The sequence below is a fragment of the Carassius auratus genome, chromosome 14 (assembly GCF_003368295.1).
Source record: "Carassius auratus strain Wakin chromosome 14, ASM336829v1, whole genome shotgun sequence".
Classification (NCBI taxonomy): domain Eukaryota; kingdom Metazoa; phylum Chordata; class Actinopteri; order Cypriniformes; family Cyprinidae; genus Carassius; species Carassius auratus.
Genome location: NC_039256.1, coordinates 4,159,993 through 4,187,253, shown reverse-complemented (window position 1 = coordinate 4,187,253; position 27,261 = coordinate 4,159,993). Strand labels below are relative to the sequence as shown.

At 36.7% G+C, this 27,261-nt stretch overlaps 2 protein-coding genes and 1 long non-coding RNA gene across 4 annotated transcripts in view; 2 read left to right on the top strand and 1 right to left on the bottom strand.

The window, feature by feature from the left end:
- limch1b (LIM and calponin homology domains 1b) overlaps window positions 1–27,261 on the bottom strand; it is a 241,614-nt gene that overhangs the window by 109,135 nt on the left and 105,218 nt on the right. Inside the window, exon 4 of the mRNA XM_026279634.1 lies at window positions 5,405–5,657. Within this exon, the coding sequence (XP_026135419.1) occupies window positions 5,405–5,607 (203 nt within the window). The 5' untranslated portion in view covers window positions 5,608–5,657. The remainder of the gene's footprint in view (window positions 1–5,404; window positions 5,658–27,261) is intronic.
- On the top strand, window positions 16,521–22,307 carry LOC113113453 (uncharacterized). 2 transcript variants are annotated; one of them, XR_003293588.1, is made up of 4 exons: window positions 16,521–16,604; window positions 16,917–17,035; window positions 18,738–18,849; window positions 21,567–22,307. It is a non-coding gene; the product is annotated as an uncharacterized LOC113113453 (long non-coding RNA). The 2 variants fall into 2 exon arrangements; XR_003293587.1 differs by lacking the exon at window positions 16,521–16,604 and having other exon boundaries at window positions 16,790–17,035.
- LOC113113451 (uncharacterized) lies at window positions 22,324–25,684 on the top strand. The gene is made up of 4 exons (XM_026279635.1): window positions 22,324–22,617; window positions 22,992–23,144; window positions 23,895–23,996; window positions 24,441–25,684. Exons 1-4 carry the CDS (start codon window positions 22,516–22,518, stop codon window positions 24,747–24,749), a joined length of 666 nt encoding a protein of 221 aa, XP_026135420.1. The 5' UTR covers window positions 22,324–22,515; the 3' UTR covers window positions 24,750–25,684.

Here is a 27,261-nt window from a genome sequence, read left to right as displayed (position 1 = left end):
ATGCAAGATTCCCAAAGATTAACACTGTCCACTTTTGGTCAGCTGGTCAAAGCAAACAGTATAAAAATAAAAAGAACTTTCATCTCCTCTGTGCTGTCCCTCCCCAACTGGGATTCAAGAATGCAACATGGAATTTCTTTCCTACTTCACATGGCAAGGGTGCCCCAGATGGCATTGGGGCAACAGTTAAGAGGTGTGCAGACAGTATTGTGCTGAGAGGTCGGGATATTGTGGATGGCAGAGCATTTTATGAGATGGTGTCCAGCAGCCTAAGTGGTGTCAAGCTACAATACGTTATCAGTGATGATTTTCAGTCCTATGACAATCTTCTCATGCCACCCCTGAAATCCATCCCTGGAACAAGGAAGATTCATCAGGTTGTAGCTAAAGGGAACATCATCCATTGTAGAGACTGTGGCGAGTGGGGCGGGGCCGAGAGGCGTGGGAACGAGGAGTGAGGCCAGGTGTAGTGATTGAAGATGAGCTGCACCTGCGCCCCACCGCCAGTATCGAGTCCCACGTAGGAGATGGAAGGATATAAAACTGGAGCGACGACCGTGAAGGACGAGAGAGGACCAGGCCTGGGACATTATTTTATGTGTTTGCTTTTCATTTATGCGCACCAGTCGTCCGTGAGGGGCTGGTGCGCCGTTTTGTGTTTATTTTTGAATTATTAAAGTGTTTTGATTGTGCGCCGGTTCCCGCCTCCTTCTTCCCGATGATTACGAAGGTTATATCGTTACAGAGACATTTCATGTTTTTGCAAGGAGCCACAGATTTGCCAATGTTTCAGCCCTGTTACTCACACTTTGCATGGCATCCCTCAGGACCCAAATGAAGGACCTAGACAGAGTCCTTTGGCGATGCTGATGGAGGCCATGGAGAAAGAACCTAGGAGAGAACCTGAGGGCATAACAACTGGGATAGGCCCCGATAATACTCAGAGTGGAGATTGGCTTGTTGTCATGTATGAACAGAACTGGTGGCTGGCTAAAGTCTTAACAATTGACCCAGAGCATCAAGATGTTCAAGTTGAAATGTTTCACCCTCATGGGCCAAATGTTTGTTTTCAGAAAAAACAAGGTCGGCGGGATGTCTGCTTTGTGCCATTTACAGATATTCTAGTCAAGCTGAATGAGCCATCTTCACCCGTCTGTACAAGCAGCACCAGGGAGATATATAACATATCAGCAGAGGTCATGGATTTCATAGAAGAGGAACACTTGAATCGTCTGTTGCCTGGTGTTTAAACTCCATCGACTGAATTGAGAAGTCAAATGTTAAGTTTTTTTTATTGCAGTTTAGCAATATTTTAAAGGTTTAGCTGTCGTTTTGACTATGGATGATTTGAATTAGTTTATATACTTTAAAAGCAGCATATATTTGATGATGTAGTGTACAAAGGGTATTCATTTCTTTTTCTATTGCCTGTGAAGTCCCTCTACTCCCATGAGATAAAAAAATGGTTATATAATGTGTTTTCTTCATGTCTTGCAATGTTACGATATTTGTGAGAATTTAATGGTCCTTTTGAATGAAATATTTTTCTGCTTCCTACAAGTTTGTCACCAGCCTCAGTTTTGTGTCAACACCATTGATGCCTCGTCAACTGGGTCAGAATGATATATTGTTGTTGTTTTTTTAAAGATGAGCTGAATTGTTCCCTCAACAATATTTGTTAATAAAATGGTTGCATTTTCAAGGTTATTGTGTAATTCATATGCTTCTAAGTATCACTGTTCATTATGGAAGTTAAATAATAAATTGATTAATCCATACAACCTAAACCACAATCATTAAACATGAACTAATCTAAGTTTTAAAAGGTGTTACGATTTTTTTATTTTAGTGATTAAGATAATTAAAAATGGCTAAGAGTCAAAATATCTGTGATAATTTAATCAAAAATAACTGTATAGACATTTCTACAGTATGTGTCTGATGGTGTTGACTAAAATCCAGTGCTGATCCCGCAAACCTCTAATTTATATATATATATATATATATATATATATATATATATATATATATATATATATATATATATATATATATACGTTACGTACCCAAACCATCGTTTAACAAAAATGTATAAACTGGTTTTTAAAATTATGAAGTTTTTTTTTTAGAAAAACAAAACCTGTTTTGTCCCTAATCTCAAGAATCACTGATAGATAAAATAATCACTGGATTTTATCTAATTTTGCAAGGTATTTGCATCAGATATTTGAAAGTTTTGTTTGAACTGTGTATTCCTCTTTGTTTTGTTTGTTATTCATCTGAAATTATCAGTAATTATTTTTGAAGGGAAACTTTGAAGTAAATAATCATATATACAGTATTGTTCAAAATAATAGCAGTACAATGTGACTAACCAGAATAATCAAGGTTTTTAGTATATTTTTTATTGCTACGTGGCAAACAAGTTACCAGTAGGTTCAGTAGATTGTCAGAAAACAAACAAGACCCAGCATTCATGATATGCACGCTCTTAAGGCTGTGCAATTGGGCAATTAGTTGAAAGGGGTGTGTTCAAAAAAATAGCAGTGTCTACCTTTGACTGTACAAACTCAAAACTATTTTGTAGAAACATTTTTTTTTCTGGGATTTAGCAATCCTGTGAATCACTAAACTAATATTTAGTTGTATGACCACAGTTTTTTAAAACTGCTTGACATCTGTGTGGCATGGAGTCAACCAACTTGTGGCACCTCTCAGCTGTTATTCCACTCCATGATTCTTTAACAACATTCCACAATTCATTCACATTTCTTGGTTTTGCTTCAGAAACAGCATTTTTGATATCACCCCACAAGTTCTCAATTGGATTAAGGTCTGGAGATTGGGCTGGCCACTCCATAACATTAATTTTGTTGGTTTGGAACCAAGACTTTGCCCGTTTACTAGTGTGTTTTGGGTCATTGTCTTGTTGAAACAACCATTTCAAGGGCATGTCCTCTTCAGCATAGGGCAACATGACCTCTTCAAGTATTTTAACATATGCAAACTGATCCATGATCCCTGGTATGCGATAAATAGGCCCAACACCATAGTAGGAGAAACATGCCCATATCATGATGCTTGCACCTCCATGCTTCACTGTCTTCACAGTGTACTGTGGCTTGAATTCAGAGTTTGGGGGTCGTCTCACAAACTGCCTGTGGCCCTTGGACCCAAAAAGAACAATTTTACTCTCATCAGTCCACAAAATGTTCCTCCATTTCTCTTTAGGCCAGTTGATGTGTTCTTTGGCAAATTGTAACCTCTTCTGCACATGCCTTTTTTTTAACAGAGGGACTTTGCGGGGGATTCTTGAAAATAGATTAGCTTCACACAGACGTCTTCTAACTGTCACAGTACTTACAGGTAACTCCAGACTGTCTTTGATCATCCTGGAGGTGATCATTGGCTGAGCCTTTGCCATTCTGGTTATTCTTCTATCCATTTTGATGGTTGTCTTCCGTTTTCTTCCACGTCTCTCTGGTTTTGCTCTCCATTTTAAGGCAGTGGAGATCATTTTAGCTGAACAGCCTATCATTTTTTGCACCTCTTTATAGGTTTTCCCCTCTCTAATCAACTTTTTAATCAAAGTACGCTGTTCTTCTGAACAATGTCTTGAACGACCCATTTTCCTCAGCTTTCAAATGCATGTTCAACAAGTGTTGGCTTCATCCTTAAATAGGGGCCACCTGATTCACACCTGTTTCTTCACAAAATTGATGACCTCAGTGATTGAATGCCACACTGCTATTTTTTTGAACACACCCCTTTCAACTAATTCAACTAATTGCCCAATTGCACAGCCTTAAGAGCGTGCATATCATGAATGCTGGGTCTCATTTGTTTTCTGAGAATCTACTGAACCTACTGGTAACTTGTTTGCCATGTAGCAATAAAAAAATATACGAAAAACCTTGATTATTCTGGTTAGTCACATTGTACTGCTATTATTTTGAACAATACTGTATATATATATATATATATATATATATATATATATATATATATATATATATATATATATATATATATATATATTATAAAACATTATTATAAAACATTATTATTTTATTATATAAAAATAATACAACATTTTTTACAGATGCAACTGAGAAGCAAGCAGATCGCGTAAATCAGTGGAAAATGAATAGAAATTATGATTCTGTCTGACGAAATATGAAGTAAACATTAGTAAATATATCCATATATCTCCGCAGATATGAACCTTGGGTCTATAAATCCTTATTGACGCTGTTCAGTGAGTCTATGTGAACACAAATTAACCGCTGCAGACGTGACTGAATATGAATGAGAGTCTGTTCAAAATGTGGCATAATACGGATTTATTATTTTGCACTCCTGATATAAATGACTAAATAACTGTCACTGCAACAATGTTTTATCAAAATATTGGTCAAATATCAAAGCTAGAGTCTTTATACTTTCAATTAATGCACAGTTTGTCCAGATCAAGTAAGAGAGTGATGTTTAATATGCTGTGAAAGTGAAACAATAATAAACTGGGGCCGTCAACGATGCTTGCACGTAAAGGAGTTAATTATCTCAAAGTTAACCACCTCTGCCCTGTAGGACTGCTATGTAACTTATTCCTGACAGCACCGAGCTCAGTTCAGTCCAGTTCATGGTTAAACTCAGGAAATATGCAAATTTCCTGTCTTCCTCTGGGTGGGTTCCTTTTCCTGGTGTGCCTGTGATTCGGAAAGTATACTCAGAATGGCATTTAGAGCATTTCCTCCACCTGTGTTCAGTGTGTTCATGAATTTGTGTGTATGTATGGTGTTATGCATGTTAAGCATACAATGGCCACTGTGAACACAATGTTGGCATTCATCAGCTTTATGAAAGGCACAGTTGCTGGGTTAATATTCAGATATTCAATTATTCAATTCAGATTCCATTTGAATTCTTGATGTATCTATCTTGATATACAGTATGAATTTTAAGAAAGTGCATTCTTAGGTTAAATAAGAAGTCTTGTTTCCAAATGTTGTGTAAAGATAACGCAGGCAATCAAAAATATGTCTGCTTTCTTTCTATTGGCAGCCCCGAGAACTTTTTTTTAGGAAAGATATAACATTTGGCACTCATATAGAGGACAGTCTTAATATTAACCATAACAAATCTGGAGTCTCCATTTCTATCTCTGTTTAAAGGAAACGCCACCGTTTTTCCATATTTCTGTAATCATTTCTTGAGCATAGCAGTTTTCCCCTTTACTCTTTGTAGATGTCAGCTGGAAAAGTTTCAAAAAATCTTGGAACCCAGACCAAATATTAATTTCTTTAGCAAGTCACTGTATCCACTGACTCCGAATTTACAGAAAATTACCAGATGGTAAAAACAATCACTATATCAACATACCAGCATCTCAGAAAAGATTTACCTGAAAGGTTTTTCTCCTCCATTAGGTGAGTTTGCATTACTCCAGCTTTTGCGGCTGTCATCTCTGTCTGAGCAAGGACATCGCAGTGGTGCAGGTATGTATGAGCTCTGGTTACTTTTTTTGGGCAGATACTGGTTGAAAGGAATGGCAGTCCGGGATTTACTGCAGGAAGTTCGTCGGACCAGCATGTCATCCTTGCGCATGTCTGGAATCTTCCTCTGGGGGGTGTCGCACTCTGAGTCGCTGCCACGGCCTGCAATGGGAATCAGTGTGAATTAATTAGGCTGTGTTACAATCATCTTAGCACATGTTAATAATAATTGTTTTTATAAATGTATTGACATAAAATGACATCATGGTAAAAGATCTAAGCTGGTAACTAAAAGGTTGTAGGTTTCACCACCGCTAGGTACACTATCCCTGGCAAAAAAAAAAATATAAATATAAAAAATAAAAAACCTATCAATATACTATTTATGCACTGAAATTCTGGTAGCCTAAAATATTTCAACTCTAATTTTAAATTTCAGCTTATATAGATAGCATGGTTAAAGTAATTGACCGGAACAGTGACATTTATTTATAGAGTGTTTTTACTGTGGCAGAGTCTATTTTGTACACAATGTGGATAAGATACAATAGAAAAACATCACATTTGTTTAGCAGTGATTGCCAAAAAACTTTACTATGACTGGTTGAAGCTGAGAACATGACATCCTGAACAACATAAAGAGTTCCACTAATAACCCAAATTTAAATGTTGAAAGTTTAGTGTGTGTGTGTGTTATATATATATATATATACTTTAACACAGTGTAACCCACAAGTGTTCCCTTTATTTAATTTTTTTGAGCAGTTACACACACACACACACACACACACACACACACACACACACACATTTATGTATTTATTTGGGTGCCTCACTAAGAGTTACAGAAAATGAAGGATCTGAATTATATCTAGTAACAATTATATATCATAAAAGCTTGTGTAACACACTGGTGATCACACAAATGACAGAAATCTAGTATGTAATCAAGTTTTACCTATATAATACAGGCAAGGTTAAAATTCTAATATATATTGTATAACTGTAGATTTCAGTGGTAAATAAATAAGATGGAAACGTTTTACAAGTAACATTTTTACAAAAGGAAAAGAGGAGGAATACAAACCATTATTTCAAGCACTATGGAGTAGGCTATAAACAAAACGATTTTAAACCACATTAGCCCATGTTTCCATTTAACAGTAGTGATCTAGAAAATCATGAGGACCTGAGGTTTGATCAGATTACTAATTAGTTATTAAGGAACTGATTTTTCAGAGTAAAAACTTTTTTCAGGAGCACCTGCACTGTAAAATCTAATAAGTTGGGCTTACTTAAAAAAAGCATGCAAACCGATTACCTTGAAAAAACTAAGTAAAGTGAAATAGGAATAGTATGTTGTACTGACAAATGCTTAGTTAGTATAGTTAACTTACACAAGAGTTCTAGTAACTAAAAAAGAACTGTAGGGGGTACTTGATCCTTTAATTTAGGTTTACTCATGACTTAGTATAGCTACTCACTGACTCCCAGAATGCATTGCGCAGAATAAATTATGCAGTTGCTTTGTTTTAAAGTTGTTGTTTTTATTTGCCAATTTTATTTGCAATTTTTATTTACATATTCAAATGTATTCAATTTTATATTAGTGATACTAAAAATAACACTGCTTGGGGTACTACAGCACAATCAAACTAGGGTTTAGAACAAGCAAACAAACCAAGTGTGAGCCACACTTACCACATCTTACACTTAATTAAAAACCACAACAACAACAAAAAAAAACTTATAGGCAGTTGGGGTATTTTGCTTATGCACATGCTATGTACATTCTGATAAATAAAACCAGGAAAGTTTTTATGCACATCTTATTAAAACGTTAACCACTCATGATATATTCTCATGAAAACAACTTATGAGAAGAGTGACATTATAAAATAAATGTATATACAGGCAAGTTATAATTACATCTCCATGTGTACTTAAAACTGTCACATAAATATTCATCAGAACCATTTATATAATGTATCTGTCTGTCACACATTTGTTTAATACTTAAAAAGTCAACAAATGCACAAATGATCTTCGAGCATATGATTTGAGAGTGCAATACATGTTAAATTAGAAGAATTGCAGACACTCAATACGTAATATAATCTTTAGCACTTTGAAGTTTACAGTCAGCTTTACATTTACAGAATAAAGTCTGCATTAGGCAAGTTGCAAGTTTATTTATATAGCACATTTCGTACACAATGGTAATTTAAAGTGCTTTACATAAAATAAAGTAAAATAATCATGAAGAAAAATAATAACAAAAATAAAACAAGCAATTTTAAAACTTTTAAAATGATTAAAACATTTTAAAAAAGTTAGAAAATGATTTTACATAAAAAAATAAAATAAAATAAAAGTGAAAATATAAGTGCAATCAGTTCGGACATTGTACAGTGCTCATTCAATAAATGCACAGCTAAAAAGATGCGTTTTGAGTCTAGATTTAAATGTGACTAGTTTTTTAGCACATCTGATCTCTTCTGGAAGCTGATTCCAACTGCAGGCAGCATAGTAACTAAAGGCGGACTCCCCTTGTTTTGTGTGAACCCTTGGTATTTCTAACTGACTCGATCCTAATGATCTGAGTGCTCTGTTAGGTTTATATTCAGTGAACATATCTGCAATATATTTCGGTCCTAGGTTATTTAGTGACTTATATACGAGTAAAAATACTTTAAAATCAATCCTAAATGTAACTGGAAGCCAGTTTAAGGACCTGAGGACTATTGTGATATGCTCAGATTTTTTGGTTCTAGTCAGAATCCTGGCACCAGCATTCTGGATGAGCTGCAGCTGTCTAATGGTATTTTTGGGAAGGCCAGTGAGGAGCCCATTACAATAGTCCACCCTGCTGGTGATAAAGGCATGAACAAATTTCTCCAAGTCTTGACTGGAAACAAAACATCTAATTCTTGCAATGTTTTTTTAAATGATAGTATGCTGATTTAGTTACTGCTTTGACATGACTACTGAAACTAAGGTCTGTCTCCAGAATCACACCAAGATTCCTGACTTGATTTTTAGTTGTTTGACCCCTAGAGTCAAGGTATGCATTCACCTTGAACACTTCATATTTGTTTCCAAATGCAATGACTTCAGTTTTTTTCCTCATTTAACTGAAGATAGTTCTGGCACATCCAACTATTAATTTCATCAATGCATTGGCAGAGGGGGTCAGTGGGGCTGTAGTCATTTGGAGATAAGGCTACATGTAGGTAAATCTGGGTATCATCGACATAGCTGTGGTAGGCAATTTGGTTCTTTCTCATTATTTGATTTAGTGAAAGCATATACAGGCTAAACAAGAGTTTAGTATTCAATTAAAGAGTAAACAAGAGCAAGAATTGAGCCTTGTGGGACTCTGCATTTTATGGACGTCCACTTAGACTTATGCTCTCCTAGACTCACATAATAGCCTCTCCCTTCTAAGTATGATCTGAACCATTTGAGTACCATCCCAGAAAGCCCGACCCAGTTTTCCAGTCTCTCTTAGTAGTATGTTATGATCAACAGTGTCAAATGCAGCACTGAGATCTAGCAATACCAGCACCGATATTTTGGTAGAGTCACAATTTAAGCGAATATCATTTATTATCTTAATGAGTGCGGTCTCTGTGCTGTGATGTGGTCAGAAACCAGATTGAAAATTGTCCAGGTATCCATTTGAGTTTAAGTATTTGTTCAGCTGATTAAAAACTACCATTTCTATAATTTTGCCTATAAAAGGAAGATTAGATATTGGTCTAAAATTGCTGAAAATTTTGTTATCAAGATTGGTCTTTTTCAGGAGGGGCTTAACAACTGCAGTTTTTAGGGAGTTTGGAAATGTCCCAGAAAGAAATGAGGCATTCACCACTTCTAAGAGATCTGCTTTTGAGCAGTCAAGCACACTTTTGAAAAAAGATGTGGGAAGTGTGTCAAGACAACAGGTTGACAATTTTAGTTGCTGCACTATGTCTTCCAGAATTTTGCTATCAATTGTTTCAAAAATAGACATAGTATCTTTTTGATATTTTGGCCGAATCTGTCTGACCTCTGCATTACCTGAGGATGTGCTAATTGCCTTCCTGATATTTATGATCTTCTCAGAAAAGAAAGAAGCAAAGTCATTGCATTTGCTGTCTGAGAGCATATCACTGGGAATCTGACTTAGGGGGTTTGTCAGTCTCTCAACAGTGGCAAAAAGAGTACGAGTGTTATTTAAGTTACTGTTTATAAGGTTTGAGAAGAAATTCTGTCTAGCTGTGGCTAGTTTCACATTAAAAGCATGAAGGCTCTCTTTATAGATGCTATTGTGAATTTCAAGTTTCGTCTTCCTCCACATCCGCTTGGCTTTTCTGCATTGTCTTTTCATAGTCTGAACTGGTGTTGATCTTCTCCAAACTGATTTCTGTCTGTTTTCTTACTGACTATTATTGGAGCAATATCATCAATAACATTCTTAACTTTTGAGTTGAAGGAATCAAGGAGAATATCAACAAAGTCTGCAGAAATGCTTGGTGTTAAAGATATAGCCTCCATAAATAGTATACTTGTGTTCTCGTTTATGCATCTCCTTCTGTCAGAGACAGATCTAGATTAAGTGGTAGCAGAGATCAATATATCAAAGAAAATACAGAGGTGATCAGATAGTGCTATGTCCTTAGTAACAATGGATGAAATGTTTAGACCCCTACTGATGATTAGATCCAGAGTGTGTCCACCTTTGTGTGTGGGTCCATGCACAAGCTGAATCAGGTCAAAAGTGTTTAGAACCATTATCATTTCTTTTGTAGTTTTGTTTTCTGCATTATCTATGTAAATATTAAAATCCCCTGCAACTGCAAAACAGTCAAACTCTGAGGAAATTATTGATAACATTTCTGTGACCTCTTCAACAAAGGCTGGAGAGTATTTTGGATGCCTGTAAATAATAATAAACAGAATGCGTGGGGCACCTTTCAGCACAATCCCTAGACATTTGAAAGAAAATTACTGACCAAATTACACTTGCTTGCATTGATAGACATCTTTAAATAGAGCAGCTACACCCCCACCTCTCCTAACAGTCCTACAAACACTCATGTAAGTGAAGTTAGGAGGGGCTGCTTCATTTAGGATTGTTGCACTTCAGCTGTCTTCTAGCCATGTTTCATTTAGAAACATAAAATCCAGATTGTTTGTGGTTATAAAGTCATTGATTAGAAATGATTTATTTTTTAGTGAGCGAATGCTTAAAAGTGCTAACTTGATGGCAGTGCTTTGTGTCTTTACATCAATCTTAGTTTGATGCATAATAGGCCGCAGATTAGATGAGTTTGCCCTTCGGCTTGAGAAGGCCTTAAACTTTCTATCATGTGATAAAACTGAAATAGAGAAAGCTACAGACACACTGGGTTCCCGCTTGTTCTGTAAGCATTTGTGAATGTTGCTGCTGTTATATTGGGGACCCGACACATATCACTGAGTGCTGCTATCAGTTGTTTTTGGTTCACCAGCAGATAGAGGGTTTGGGCCTTGGCGTTGTGGCAGCGGTCGGAGAGCTCTCATAGGAACAGGGCCCACAGGCTTTGGTGGTTGGGGGGCCCGCCGTTTTTTGTTGATATCTGCGGGCTAGCAGCGAATGAGTGGGAGAGTTTAGTCCCAACATAGACCAATTCCTCCATTTTCTGTGAGAAGCACAGAAGTGGAGATGCTGGAGAGAAAGACAATGTGTCTGGTGAGATGGGCTGTGTCTCTGGTGTTTCCGGTGGCTGTGATGTGTTGTCCTGGCTTCCCCTAGCTGTTTTCCAGAAGGTCGTCCTTGGATGGTGAATCTTGTAGCTGTTTTGATACATCACAGTCAGTCTGTGAGGAGCTTTGTGGGCAGGGCTCAGCAGGGATAGTGTCTATAAGCAGTGATTGTTTTGGCTGCACGGTGTTATCAGTGTCCTTGTGGGATATGTCAACCACATGATGACTCGGACCCGGTGTGTGTGTGCTGAATGAATTGACACACTCTGCTGAAGGATGAAGAAGGGAGAAGTAGATATTGTCCTTAAACACTCTTGCACCAAGTTTGTTTGGGTGGAGGCCATCCGGTTTAAACAATTGTCTATGGCCCCAGAAAAGATTGAAGTTGTCGATGAAATTTACTCCTTTTATATTACAAGATCTTTGTAGCCATGTGTTCAGCCCATGCAACCGTGAAAAACATATTTGTTCCCCTTGCTGATAGTGGTCCACTGATGAACGACTGAACTTTGAGTCTTTGAAGTGTTTCAAAGAGTTAAATGAAGTCCTTCTTAAGGAGTTCTGACTGCTCTTTCTGAATATCATTCTTCCCCACATGGATGATGATTTGATTTGCAGTCTTGTGCTTCATCAGAATGTTCTGAAGTTCCTTGTTCACATCAGAGACCGTTGCTTGAGGAAGGCAGCATGTTGTTGTAGTCCTGCTACTGATGTTTCTGATAACAGTCACCCACTATCAGAGTCCTGGGCTCGGCTGTGCTGTGGGCTGAATGCCGCTGTCTGCTCGACCTTGAGCGCCTGTTAGTAGCGGTGTTAGCTGCTGGCTGATCCGGTCCATGTTTAATCACATTTGGGGATTCCTCACCCACATTTATTAATGCTTCAAATGTGTTCTCCAGAAGGGGGTGGTAGAATACCAGTATTTACAAGCCTTGTCATAGTCGAATCTGGGACAGAGGAAGCTATGGCAGCAATATGAGAAACTTGTGACAATCTGATATCTCGTGTTCCTTTGGGTCTCGCTCCCTGTTTGTGCCATCGATTAGTGTGGCAATCAGTTTTGGCTTGTTCCTCTACACTTGGTAAAAACTGTTGAGATTCAGAAGATTCATGGGACTCACCGGCTGTATGCTGAGGGGGTCCATGACGATGGTCTGTTAAGTGTTCTGTCTGTTTTGGAAGTCCAGAAAGTAACTTTGTTTCAAGAATCACAATCATTTGTAGAAGTTTGCAGCAGTTCATGCAACAAGTAGATCCAACAGGAGGCATTTTCTCTCTCTTCTGTTCGAATGTAGGCAGTTGTTATCCCGTCACAGGAATGTAAGCTGTTAGCAGTGGGAGACAAAGTCTTCTTTTTGTAGTATTATTCCAGTCCCAATGTTTTTAGTTTTAGCGTTTGTGAGATAGTTTGTGAGTAAGCTAGAACGTCTGAACGGAAGCAAAGCCGGAAGCACAAAACCACAAAACCATTACAGGAAAACAGCACATATTTAAAGGGGTCATGATAATTAGCCTTGATCTTTTGTCATAAAAGAGGTCTTTGTTTTGGATCTGAGGAGCAAGGTGACATCACCTGGGAGCACTCATCTGCATAAACACTGCCTCCAGATCAAGGCATTGACAAATAGTCATCTTCTTACAACAGGCCCCGCCCCTTGGTGTTTAGCCACTTAACGTGTTTACACTTGATCACACTGAATGCGAGTCTCACGTTACATCAAAAGTAGAGTTGAAAAAAAAGAGAAAGGAATTAGAAGACTGGAGTGTCACCATAGTACAGTCCATACTCAAACAAATTGGGCCCAACTATGTCAAGTCAGAGCTGAACTTAATTTGAATCACACAAACTACATTAAAAAAATGTATTTACCTTTCTAAACAAAAGTACGATGAATATGCAAATAAACCGGTTACTGACCCACCAAGTAAAAATACAAAATAAAAGAACAATTAATTAAATGAAGACTCCAGGTGGCTCAATTACATAGAATGCAGCTTTGATTAATAAACTATTTAAACATAAAATAATAATAATAATAATAATAATAATAATAATAATAATAATAATAATAATAACCTTATATAAGTCACAAGTCATGACCGAAAAATCTTATATTTCTGAATTCTTAGATAGAAATTCCCTTACGACTATCTCTGAAGAAGATAGGATATATTTTCTGATTTGCCCTTGTCACCGAAAGAAGATTTTAGTGTAATCAAGTCCATGCCTTCTAATAAATCTCCCCTCATGGGTTCCCCTCTTATGAGTCTTATGAAAAGTTTTGGCCAGAACTCTCTCCTAACCAATAATTAGAAATCGTTAAACCCTTTTCTGAAATATTGCCAGTTCGAGAGAGAGAGAGAGAGAGAGAGAGAGAGAGAGAGAAGAGAGAGAAAGAGAGAGAGATGTTTGAATATATTTATTTGTACAAAAAAAGAAATTATATATATATTTTTTTTTCTCAATTGAATAAATACATGTCACAAAATCACCACATATATCATAACACTCCAAAAGTAAATAAAATTACAGTAAAAAAAAAAAAATTGCTACACAACATATCTAAAAAAATTGCCTACCATAATATTTAACAATTTAGAATTAGTTCTTCCTCATTATCTATAGAACACAAGACTTCACTTAAACCCCATGTTTCCATAAAAACAACCAGATTTTTAGTCAATTTAAAAAAAACGAATTCCGCTCTGATCCTTGAAGTCACAAACCCTCTTAACATTCTCTCTGGGTCAACTAAAGCATCTTCTTTTATCATTCTTTTCCTTGTTACCCATATTGCCATTTTAGTCTCCGCTATTAAAACATTTATTATGCCTATTCTTCTCTTTTCAGAGACCTTATATTTCAGTCCATAAATGAAAACGGTGTCATTAAACTCTTCGCCTAATTCTTCAATCCAGGTTTTTAATGTCCGAAAAACCCCTCTCAGTCTAGAACAATATAAAAACAGATGATCAGTTGATTCTTCTAAATCACAGAAAGGACATTTCTTTTCTACAGTGGGATCGATATGCGCCACGTGTCTGTTTGTAGCTACTGCCCAATGTATTATTCTCCATTGTAGGTCTGCAGTTCGTTTTTCAATGGGAGATTTATACAATGACCTCCAGCATCTTCTAGGAGAAGAGTTTGGCCCTAGCACTTCTGTCTACTTTGTTTCCCTACAGTTCTTCAGAACTGACTGATGAGCAACTTTAACGCAGTTCAGATACAAACTTTTCTTCGAAGCCTCTTTAAAACCATGTATCTGTGGAGTCTTTAAAGTGAGGATTGATTTCTCTTGTGGTTCTTCTTCCACTTGAGCTGAAACAGGAAGATCAAGAAAATTTTTCTCTTCCTCCTCTTCATTCAAAATCCCTTCTCCTGGGTTCCGATGATAGGCATAAGGAAGAGATGAAAAAATCGCATCCATTACATGTTTCATAAATCTGACAGACTTGATTCCTGTCAGATCACTCATTTCCTCTGCACTTTTCCACCTGTCATGATGCTTTAAATCCTTTATCCTAGTGCATCCAGCTCTTGCCATTGTTTTCTGAAGACTTTTTGAATTAAGCACTCTTGCCTGAAATAAGGGATTATGTAAAAGAGGTTCTTCTTTTATCCAGAATTCAGAGTCAGACCAGTTCCTTTCCAATTGAAAATTTGATGTCCATGTTTTCAGCATCGTTTTATAAAAAGCAGAAGTGTCTTTTAAGTCCACTACTGTCAGATTCATTAAAAACAACTGTAGATCATATTTAAAAACATCAACTTTGTGCAACAGGGCTTTAGCAGTATCAGTCCAGCACCTCTTTGAATACAGCAACTTCTGTGCCGCTTGCAGTCTAAAGGTTTTGATTCTGCTTTTAATGTCTATTAACCCTTGTCCACCTTCATTCACTGGCAGGAAAAGTATGGCAGCTTTAGTCCAATGTTGTCCAGTCCAGAAAAAAATCCACCAATCTTTTCTGGAATTCCTGAATAATGTCATCTGGCGGATCCAAGACGTTCATTTTGTGCCACAGTGCCGAAGCTGCTAGATTGTTGGTCACCAAAACTCTTCCCCTATAGGATAGCTGTGGTAGCACCCACGACCACTTAGACAACCGGCTACACATCTTCGCCACCATTCCTTCCTAATTTTTTGTCTTAAATGTTTCCGTCCCTAAATAAACCCCTAAACATTTAAAGCCATCTTTACTCCATTAAACACCACCTGGTAGCACTGGTGGATTTTTACTTTGTCCACAAAAGAAACCTTCACACTTTTCCCAGTTCACTCTGGCTGTTGACGCATTTTCATAAATTTTCAGTGTTTCCATTAAAACAGACACATCTCGTTCATTCTTAATAAAAATTGTAACATCGTCAGCGTATGCAACAAGCTTAATAGGCATCTCAACTGTAATCCCTTGGAGTGTCTTCCTTAACTTGCAAAAAAGGGGTTCAATGGCCAATGAATACAACATCCCTGAAAGCGGGCATTCTTGTCTGATTCCTCTCAGCACTGCAACTGAGCCCACCACCCACTTTCAACATGACAGAAGCATCCTTATACAGCATTTGAATCCATGAAATAAAACTCTGACCCACACCAAAAGCTTCAAGCGTTTTAAACAAGTAAAAATGGCTAACTCTGTCAAACGCTTTCTCCTGGTCAATTGAGAGAATGCCAACATTTTCACTGTTCAAATTTGTAATGTCTATTATGTCTCTTACAAGAAAAAGATTGTCCATTATTGTTCGATTAGGAATACAATATGTTTGATATTCATTGACCATATATTCTAAAAAAAGGTTCAATCTATTAGCAAGACACTTTGCCAAAATTTTGTAATCTGTACATAACACAGCCACAGGTCTCCAATTTTTTTACATACCTAGATCACCTTTTTTGGGTAAAAGAGATAAAACTGCTCGTTTACAACTAGTAGGCAATTCATGTTTTTCATAACAATAATTAAAAACTTCATACAAATCGTCTTTCAGTTGCACTGTAAGAAATGATTCTGTGGTCATGTAGATTTGAATTAATGTTTTTGGTTAAATTGTGTTCAATATAATTGTGTTTATGATTTTGAGGCAAATATTTAATTAAATTTCAAATAAAAATGGTTGGAATAAAATCTACCCATTGTAGTTAAATAAAACTTAAGCATTATATTTACCTAATCCCAAATGGAGAGAATATTGAGTGAATTCAAATTAATGTAATCAGGCAAATTTTAATTGAAAAGCACTTCCTGTCAAAGTGCGCCTTTTTTTTTTTTAAGTCAGCTGACCCAAGACATTTGAAGAGAGTAACGTTAGGCTACAGACAGTGAATGTTCGTTTTCTTTTACATTGCTCATTTTGCAAAATTTAACTGGTTGAGTCAGGTAAGAAAACTTATTTTGTTATCACTGGGCTAGTAATAAGAACGCATGTACTTAGTGGTATATTACAATATAAAACGAGTTACCACAGAAAAAGAGACTCAGCAGCAACACAAAGTTGACTTCTGTCGGAAGGCGCTATAATATTAACAGCATTTTGGAAGAATTCTTATGTATCGAATCAAACTTTTATTTTGAAGGATGTGTGTTAGCATTTTCACTGTCTTGGTTCCTAGATCTTTTGCGTGTAAATATAATATCCTCAGTATGTTTTTATGAAATTGCGTAAATAATTACATTGGGTTTAATTTTAAGGTTCCATAAAGCGAAATATTTGTGGTTATCGCTGGAAGAGCATCGTATATTTCAGACGGCACTCGACGCAGTTCCGCTGGCTTTACTCCTCGTGTGTGGAGCTCGTCTTCCCAGGGCAGGTAACGTAACTTCTCTGTTTTTTCACCGTTTTGTTGCAACTTGCAAATGTGAAGTTAACTTAGCTAAATCCACGTGAAGTCAGTCTATTAACAGTGTTACGTTTTAGAGCCGCAATTTTATTTCTTTCCATGCATCTGTTAATTTTATTGTGGTAATGTCCGTCCTTAGCGGCTAGCAGCGAACGTAACTAGCAGGAGGGAAGGAATTCAAATTCAGATGGCAAAAACTCTCTCAACGTTACACTAAAAGTTTCTAAAAACATTTTAGTAACAGAATACTGTATTTGGATATTTGGAGTTTCGTGAGCTGAACTCCATTGGAAGAAATGGCCATTTAACATAAAGATGACTGGTGATGAATGTCTTTTTAACTAACATTAGCTAACTTAGCTAGTCATTTAAGTTACATTTTTGCCTAAATAAGTCCAAATTTAAACACAAAATAGTTGTTGAATCAAACAGTGGCCCCTACCGTCACTTTTTTTCTTTAAAATATCATAATTTTACTTGTCCCGAAAGCTTATTTCAATTTGTGTATTTTTATTGGGGAGTTCTGCATGACTTTAGATTTAGAGCCTGAACTTCTGTGCTTTCGGCGCCTTTAGCTTACTCAGTGGGGCAGGTAGTTCAATCTAGGACTTCAGTGCAATCTAGGTCTCGGAGCACTCTGCCATCGTTTTTTTTTTTTTTTTTTGAGTAACGTTACTTGAAATAATAATTTCTCTGATATGGTTTTCCACAAAATAAGTTAATTTATATCATTGAAATCCTTAAAGGATTAGTTCACCTCAAAATGAAAATGTCCTTATAATTTACTCACCCCAATGCCATCCAATATAATCATGTCTTTATTTCCTCAGTGGAAGAGAAATTAAGTTTTTTGAGTAAAACAAGTCCAAATCAATGCGGTTTCAAAGGTGTTTTAAGTGCTTCAACGGGCTGTGGACAATCACAGTTTAGGATTAGTGGTTCATCTAGCAAAACAATCGGTTATTTTCTAAAGAAAAAAAAATATTTATATACTTAAGCATAATTATAATATATTAATAGGTAGCACCGGGAACTACGTCATCTTTGAAAGGTCACGCTTAACAGTGCAGGCGCTGGCGGAAGTACCACCCCACTGTTTAGCAACGGTACTTCTATCTATTGGCACTTCCGCAGGCCCCATCGAACATGACCTTTCAGTGAAGATATAGTTCCCAGTGCTTCCCTTAAGTAACCGGCTCAAGACGAATAATTGTGCTGAAGTAAATAAATATATATAATTTTTTCGTATCGCTAGATAAACCCCTAATCCTCAGCTGTGATCGTCCACAACTCGTTGAAGCACTTAAAACACCTTTGAAACCGCATTGATTTGGACTTCAAAACATTGGAGCCCATTGAAGTCCATTATTTGAAGAAACATCCAGAAATGTTTTCCTCAAAAAACTTAATTTCTCTTCCACTGAGGAAATAAAGACATGGATATCTTAGATGGCATTGGGGTGAGTAAATAATTAGGAAGTTTTAATTTTGAGGTGAACTAATCCTTTCAAATGACATCAACTCCTTTTCCCCAATTAAAAAATCCAGGATTTATCTAAATATGTAAATATTTTGCATTAAATTCATTTAATCTTTCACACAGGGATGATTTTTATCTGTAGAAATGTGAAACTGACAGACACTTTTAATATCTAAAACTTGTTTTCCTTAGGTGCCGCCAAATGAGATGGCAGTGTAAAGTCTGTGGATTCAGAGCGACAACAAGGGGTGATCTTCTGCAGCATTACAGACTACTGCACAGGACGTTTGAGATTGGAAATTCGGTACCTTGTCTTGATTATTATTGTCCATGCTCCTTTAAAACATTAAGTGCCCTCCGCACACATTTGTCAAGGTATCATACAGAGGATGAAGCTAAGCAGACAGGTGTAGTCCTCTCTTTCACATGTGTTATTTGCTCCGCTAAATATCCCACTGAAAAAGAATATTTCCAACACCTTGGGAATCACCTAAGGAGTCATGAAACCGTAGAGTGTGTTTTTGTTGGATGTACATTTAAGACCAATATATATGGAACATTTTTTGTGCACAAAAGCAGAAAGCACAACCCTCATTCACTTGAAGACTTAAAGCCAAATGTCATTGGTGAACACCAAACTTTACCAAATGAAACTGATCCTTTACCCCCAGGTGATAGTGATTGTGATGATAGTGATACCAGTATAAATCCTCCAGTGGATATATCAAAAGAAATTCACCAAAGAATTGGCTCACTTCTCTTGAAGCTGGAAAGTGTACACAACGTTTCTGGAAAATGTATTGATGATTTGGTTGAGGAGCTTTATTTTATATATACCGCTTCTGCTCCAGTAATCCGTCAGCTTGTCAATACCAGTTTGAAAAAGTACAATTGTGCTGTGGAGGAGGACCTTGTTAACGAATTGGTGTTGGAAATATGCAAGTCACACCCTACAAGCAAGGCACTGGGAGAAGATGGGCCCTTTGGTTCTGTGTATAAGAGAAGGCAGTATTTCAAGAAACAGTTTGAATTTGTCCAGCCTGTAGAGTACATCCTTGATTCACAGGAGAATCTCAGCTTTCAATATGTGCCCCTTCTTCAGACCTTGGAGCATATATTGACCAATAAGGATATTGCACATGAGGTTTTGAAAAAAAAAATCTCATCCACTCAGTATGAATCATTTCAAGATGGGAAAAATTTCAAACAAAATCCATTTTTTGCTGTGGATGAACCAAGAATAGCATTAATTCTCTATGCTGATGATTTTGAGGTTTGCAACCCTTTAGGGACGTCACGTAAGAAACACAAGATCACTGCAGTTTATTGGATCCTGGCAAATGTACCACCTGGACTGCGCTCTAGTCTTTCTGCAATAAACTTGGCCATTCTCTGCAAAGCCATTGATATTAAACGATTCGGCTATGATATTGTTTTAGAGCCTCTCTTGAAAGATCTGTCTGTTTTGGAACAAGAAGGAGTTTTTGTTGCCTGTGCTGGAAAGAACATAAAAGGCACAGTATATTGTGTGGCAGCAGACAATCTTGGTGCACACTCTCTTGGTGGACTTGTTGAAAACTTCACTGGTCCATACATTTGCAGGTTCTGTTTAGGATCTCAATCTGAATACTCTCAAAAGGAGGTACGCTGTGGGGAATTTCCACCCCGGACTGAGGAAACTCATAACTTGCATCTCAAAACTCTAGAAGATGACCCCACCTTGCCTCATTGCTATGGAGTCAAGAAAACTTGCCCACTGACTAAGAAGCTGAGTCACTTCAGTTTTGTTAGAGGTTACCCTCCTGATATACTCCATGACCTATTTGAAGGCATTGTCCCTAAAGAATTAGCACACTGTCTGAATGCTTTCATTAAGAACAAATACTTCACATTATCAGAAGTTAATGACTTAATAAAGCAATTTCCATTTGAGTTTTCAGACAATCTTGACCGCCCTCAACCCATCCCAGTAAATTTTGGTAGTCGTGGTACCATAGGAGGAAATGGTCATGAGAACTGGGCACTCATAAGGTCACTGCCACTACTCATTGGCCCAAGGATACCCTCTGATGATCCAGCGTGGCAAATTCTCATGACCCTTAAGGACATTGTAGAGCTCTCTGTGGCCCCTCTCCACTCCGTTGAAAGTGTTGCTTATCTTGACCAAAAAATATCTGAGCATCGTCATAGACTGCAAGAAGTTTTCCCTGATTTAAGATTGACACCCAAACACCATTTTTTGGAGCACTATCCTGCGCTCATAGAAGCATTTGGTCCTCTAGTTGGACTGTGGACTATGCGCTTTGAGGCCAAGCATAAGTTTTTCAAGCGTGTTGTGAGGTTCTCAAGCAATTTCAGGAATGTCTTGGCATCACTTTCAACAAAACATCAGTTGATGATGGCTTACAACTGGCAAAGAAATATGGCTAAGCCTGCCCTGGTAACCAGCAAAGTGTCATCTTTGCCTTTGGAAGTACTACATGTTGACATCCAGGAGTCTGTCAAGAAACTGTTCCCTCTTCTAACAAGTGTACAGTTGTCAAACACTTTGACATACCATGGAACAAGGTATTCAGCTGGGATGATCTTGACGTATGGTTCTACAGGAGGGCTTCCAGACTTTGTAGAGATCATACAGATGTTGATCTTGGAAAGCAGCCTTTACTTCATTGTCAAGAAACTCAATGCTTGGTACTTGGAGCACCTCAGATCTTTTCTGTTGGAGACCTGTAATGAAGTGAATCTTGTTCATCACCTCAGCCTTCAAGATGTCTATCCACTTGCAGCTTACAGAATTGCAGGAATGCGTGTGGTTACACTGAAACGTTACATTTGTTGTACATTGTAGATTCTATCTTTTCCCTCTATCATAAACTGTAGGGTGTTGGTGATTTTGTGAATTGGCTTATTTACAAATAACGGATGCCCACACATCACTTGTTTTTGAGGGTTTGAGTAATTTTGTTGCTTAATGGAGGTATAAACTTCATTTTTTTTTAAAGACTATTTTCTTCTCACTAGGCCACCTGACATGGATTCAGCAATGCTCCGGGTCCTTTTTGGGCACAGAATAGAGAAACTGACTCTTCCATCCGGAATACCAGAGACAATGGAGGAGCTGAACTTGGCCATCAAACAGACATTAAGTATAACCGACAACTTCAGCCTGCAGTATTTAGATCCAGATTTTGGTGACTTTTTTACTCTCAACTCCACTGCTGAAATTACCCACAAGGCCACAATTAAGGTTGTGACAATCAATCCAGTTGTTCTCAGTTTGTACCCATTACCACTCAATGACAGCTACGATGAAAGTTTCACCTCAGAGCAATCCCATGATCCTGCCTCCACAAGTTCCACTGTACAAGACTCTTGTGGCTCGTGTGAGTCATCATCTGAAAGCTCAGCCATCATTTCAGCAAGCAGCAGCCTACAAAAGAAACCATGGCCAACTGATTTCATTATTCCACGATTCTCTGTTGAAACCGAAATGATTCTTGAAAGAGCAAATGAAGTTTATAGAAAAGAGGGCACACTGCTGACTATGCCAAACATCAAGTCCGATATACTTGAAAAGTTAGCTCAGTCCATTTATACATACACTCCCTATCCATCACTCCAGAATCGTCTTTCTGTCGCTGAAGCACTTATCAAGGCACACCCATGTCTCAAGGATCCAGGCAGCTCTTCAGGCGTCATTGGTTGGCAGAATAGTATTAAATACAAGATGGCTAACTACAGAACCAAGTTAAGAGGCTTTGGTATTCCATATGTTACATGCAATGCTCTAAAACATAAATGCCCTGCTGACAGGAAGTCTGCAAAAAATGTAAAAAAGGCAAAAAGGGCAGAGGTCAATTATCTGCCACCCTACCCAGCTGGTGAAAATGAGCAGAGCTTGGAGAAAGTAAGGGAAGAGCTGGTCACAGAGTCAAAAAAGAAGAACAACGAAAATGTAGTCAAAGACCAAATGAGCAAAACATTTGCCCTCAGACGACATGAAATCATCAATCTGTGTCCAACTGTTCGAGCCATGAAGGACCGCTGGCCTGCCCTGTTTGACCCTTCTCAAGTAAGTTGGAATGTGTAATTCCTGTTAAGAAATGATGAAAATGTGAAACTGACAACCCTGTAAGGGATTGCTTCGAAATAATTTTGTCAAATTGACTTCAAGATGTAAAAAAATACTATTACTTTGATTAATAATTTGTCTAACGTTTTTTTTTCTACAAAGTTTCAGTAATGTCATTAAATCCTTTAAATTACATCTAACTCTCCTTCATTTACAATTCCAGAATGTTCAAATATGCAAATATTGTGGAGGGGGACTTTAGTACTCTGACAGTGGCAAAAAGTATTGAATGTTAGACAATTTATATGAAAGGGGTTTAAGAGGCTAAGAATGGATGTGATACCTTTGTCTCTATTGTTGCCTTTTTGTTACAGATCAATGCAGAATTTCAAAGAACAACTACTGTACTTCTGGAACCGAAATTTATGTCTGCGTTAGACCGTCACACTCCCAAGCTACTGATGCTATTTCGTGCCAAAGGTGGAGCACTTGGAAGAAGACTGGAGATCATAATGGAACTGCTGCAGGTACAGCAATTTTCAAAATTAGAAGTAGCTTTGTTCCATAAGATTTCCTAATTATATGAATAAGGATAGACAATTGTCCTCCAGAGCTGCTGTCCTATTTTAGAAGAGGAAAAAATAACAGCTCATGCCTTTAAGATGCTGCTTTTTGTTTTACAAATTGATCCGAGGCAAGGCAATTTTATTTGTATAGCACATTTTGCAAACATTTAGTTTCAAAGGGCTTTAAATGTCAATGTACATAGCACCATGACAACAGCCTCTGCCCTTAGAGGAAAAACTCCCCCAAAAAAACTTTTTGACATGGTTAAACCTTTTAATACCTCCAATCGCTCACTGTGAATCCTCCGGATGATTCACTGTTGTATTCACACATGGGGTAATTCAGAAATGACACAGACTTTGTACTATAGAGCTGTCCAGGTTAAATCCATTTAATGTCAGATTCAAACATTTGTGTTCACACATTCATCTCCTTCAGGTGATGTGTTTATAATTTCAGGCTTGCAGTGCATGTGTGGAAGGGCTAATGGATTATCACAAAATCATAAACAGTACATTTTCTATTTTAAAGCCATTATGAAGCTCTGCCTTGTGGTCTGACGAAGCTTTATACATTAAGTAAAACAGGCATGTAAAGTATGATCAGAATTGATAGGCATCATGTGTTTACATTTCTAAATTACAGAAACATCCAGTTTTTTTTTTTTTTTTTTTAGTGATTGACTTATCAGTTGTTGCATTCCTCCCCAGGACTCAGTGCACTCTTCGATTGAGAGGACCAGAGAGGTTGTTCTCCGGTGTCTTATAGAATACCTTGGAGAACAAGGGGGACATCTCATCAAAGAATTCAACGTAGGTGAACTTAATTTACATTAACTTAATTCAAGGACCATATTTGCTTAATTTCTCAAGGAGGTGCTTGATCTAGATATGTGACCTTTATCTGTAAATTAAATTAATGATGATTTTCTTCAGAATTTCTTTTTATCCGAATATTTTTTGGTAATGCATCGTGTAGGTCTTAAATTTACATCTTTATGGTCTTAAAATGTCTTAAAGGTATTAAATTTGACTTATTGTAACCTGCATGGACCCTTTACAAAAACATCAAAATGGAGAAGAAAACAAAACAACAGACCAATTTGACACCAAGGCCTGCGAGAAAATAAAATCTAATAAAATATATTTATAAGCTATGAAAACAATAATGAATGTATTTTCTAGTAATGTGATATGCTTGCAATATATTTCTGAGAGGTTTTTATTTTTAAAGACAATGACAATTTCATGTTGCAGGACAAGGAGAACTTGGAGGAACTTGAACAGCTCATAATGGCCATTACTGTGACACCAAAGCCTGGAGCTTCTACAAGCAACAGCCCAAAAAACATTGGGATCGTCATAGAGGGCGTGGAAGTCATCACAGGACTTGGAGATATTGCAAGGGCTTGCTCTCTCCTCCTTGGCTTGACCTACGCGCTGAATCTTGATTATCCCACACAGCTAAAGTACACCTTTGAGGTCTTCCAAAAACTTTTCTTGGAACTGGATGATTCAAAGCTTTCAAGCAAAGTCCAGTCTCTCAAGAGCAAACTTCAGGCTTGAAATGAGACTGTATTGCTGTGCAGACTTTTGTGCTACACAATGTTTAAAAGTGCTATGTTTGTAAGTTTGCACTGATTTGTCCCACGAATGTCGTGACATTTCAATTGATGTAAGTTCAAAGTACAAATGTATTTTATTCTGTTCAATTTGCACTTTTATTATTTATGTTTTGGCACATGCCATTATGGAGTATTCTCCTTTTAAGATCTTCATTGCTCTTCTTTTTCTTTTCTTTTTTTATAGTTTGAAGTCAGCATTTTGGCCTTTTTCAAATTTCTGGTTTCTAATGCATGAGCAAACTTCTGGCTTGAAAATGAGACCGTAGTTGGAGAGTACATGTTTTGCTACACAATTTAGCAAAAATTTGAAAGTCCTATGTTTGAAAGTTAGCACTGATTTGGACTCTTATCCCATGAATGTCAGCGAGATTTCTATTTCAAGGTACAAAATGTTTTTTTTTACTTCGTACAAATTTCAATTTTCTGCTTTTGTTTTGGTACATACACGTCTGGAGGATTTTTCTTTAAGATCAATATTGATTCAATTTAGTGGCTAAGTGAGGTCATAAAGCATGCAAACTGGTTTATGGACACATCACCATTCTGTGTCATTTATTTTTGTTTTTACAAAATAGTTTAAAGTCAGCATTCTCTCCTTTTTCAAATGTCTGGTTTGAAATGTAACTGTGGTTGCAGTGTTCAATGGTGTACTGCAATGTGTTTAAAGCACAGAAGTGAATTATTAATAAATTCTTGAGTATTTAAAATCTGTACTTTCTTGGCCATATTTATAAGAAAGGAATATTTAGATTTAATTAATTGCATTGATTAAATTCAAATCAGTGTGCAGATTAATGTAGATGATGATTACTCAATTATGATATGTAGAATCTAATTAATTCTTATTAGTACTATTTACACATTAGGGAGTTTATCTTTTTCAAATCAACTTAATATTTTTGTTTAGATTATAATTAATTCTGTACCGTTTTCTATTCAAATCTACTCATATTAAATGTATAACTATCAAGGGTCTCATTTAATTAAAATTTACTCAATACCAAACCTTGTGAAATTTAATTAATAATATTGCTTGTAATCTGTTGCCTCATTTTTATTGAGTAGATATGGTGTATTTTTTCTTACAGTGTGGTTCCAGAAATGTTTATAGAACTCAGACGGCAGTCCATCGATACCAGGTGTTTTTCCAGTTGAGAGTTTCTGAACAGCTTCAGACAGTTCTTTTACCTGAAGGCCAGAGTCAAGCTGTTTACTCTGTTCATCGGAAAGAGTCAATAAGTCTTTATGTAGTTCCTCAATGCATCCCTTATCACATTGTCCTTCTGCAAATAAGTCTTTGTAAAAATCCAAAGCAATTTTTCTAATTTCATTTGGATCTGAAATCACATTCCCATTTAAATCTTTCAAATGCAACATCATTTTTTTTCTCTTTCTTTCTTCTAAAGATTAAAAAAGAAGGAACTAGGTGCATCCATTTATCTCACAAATGCAAAGCAAGCTCTAATTAAAGCCCCCTTTGCTTTCTCATGAAATAAAGAAGCTAAAACTCTTTTATTTTCTTCCAGCTTTCCAACTGTCTCAACATCACCAACAATTAATTCACTTTCAATCTGTTTTATCTCTTTTTCTAATTCAGAAACAGTTTTTTTCTATCCTACCTTTTGTGCTATAAATATAATTTTGACAAAATATTCTAATTTGTGCTTTTCCGATATCCCACCACTGAACAATATCCTCATAAATAAAAAAAATGTTTTTTCCACTCCATCCAAAACACATTAAACTTCTCGCAAAAAAGCACATCTTGTAGCAATTTCACATTAAAATGCCAGTAATAGCTATTGCTTTGTGACTTTTTTACATTTATATCAATTATACATAAATGGTGATCATAAAACCCATTTGGACAAATTGTAGATTTTAAAATTCTATTACTTTTACTTGTATTAACATAGAATCTGTCTAATCTGGCAGTCCTAATATGGTCATGAGAAGCCTTTACCCACGTATACTGTTTAACTGTAGGGTGTTGCTGTCTCCATACATCAACTAAATTAGAATTTTTAATAACATCATGTAAACATTTGGCAGAAGATGGGTGAGGTTCTTCCCCATTTCTTTCCAAAGTAAAGTTTTCTGTACAGTTCCAATCACCCCCTAAGATCACCCATGCATTTTCATCACAACTTTGTTTTAAAAAATTTAAAAAAAAATTAAAACCGAGTATCCTCTCTGCTCCATTATTTGATGCGTAAATATTAATAAAAACAAAAACCAACTCATTTATACTTGCTTGAACAGCCAAAATTCTTCCTCTTTCTATTTCATTAACAGACACATTAGTTATATCAATCGTCTTTGAAAATAAAATAGCAACTCCTCCACTAACATTTGTACCATGACTCATACAGTATTGTTCAAAATAATAGCAGTACAATGTGACTAACCAGAATAATCAAGGTTTTTCGTATATTTTTTTATTGCTACGTGGC

Coding starts and splice junctions, on each gene's coding strand:
- LOC113113451 (XM_026279635.1), top strand. CDS start 22,516: ATGAGCAAAACATTTGCCCTCAGACGACATGAAATCATCAATCTGTGT. Junction 23,145..23,894: donor TCATAATGGAACTGCTGCAG/GTACAGCAATTT, acceptor ATTCCTCCCCAG/GACTCAGTGCACTCTTCGAT. Junction 23,997..24,440: donor ATCTCATCAAAGAATTCAAC/GTAGGTGAACTT, acceptor TTCATGTTGCAG/GACAAGGAGAACTTGGAGGA.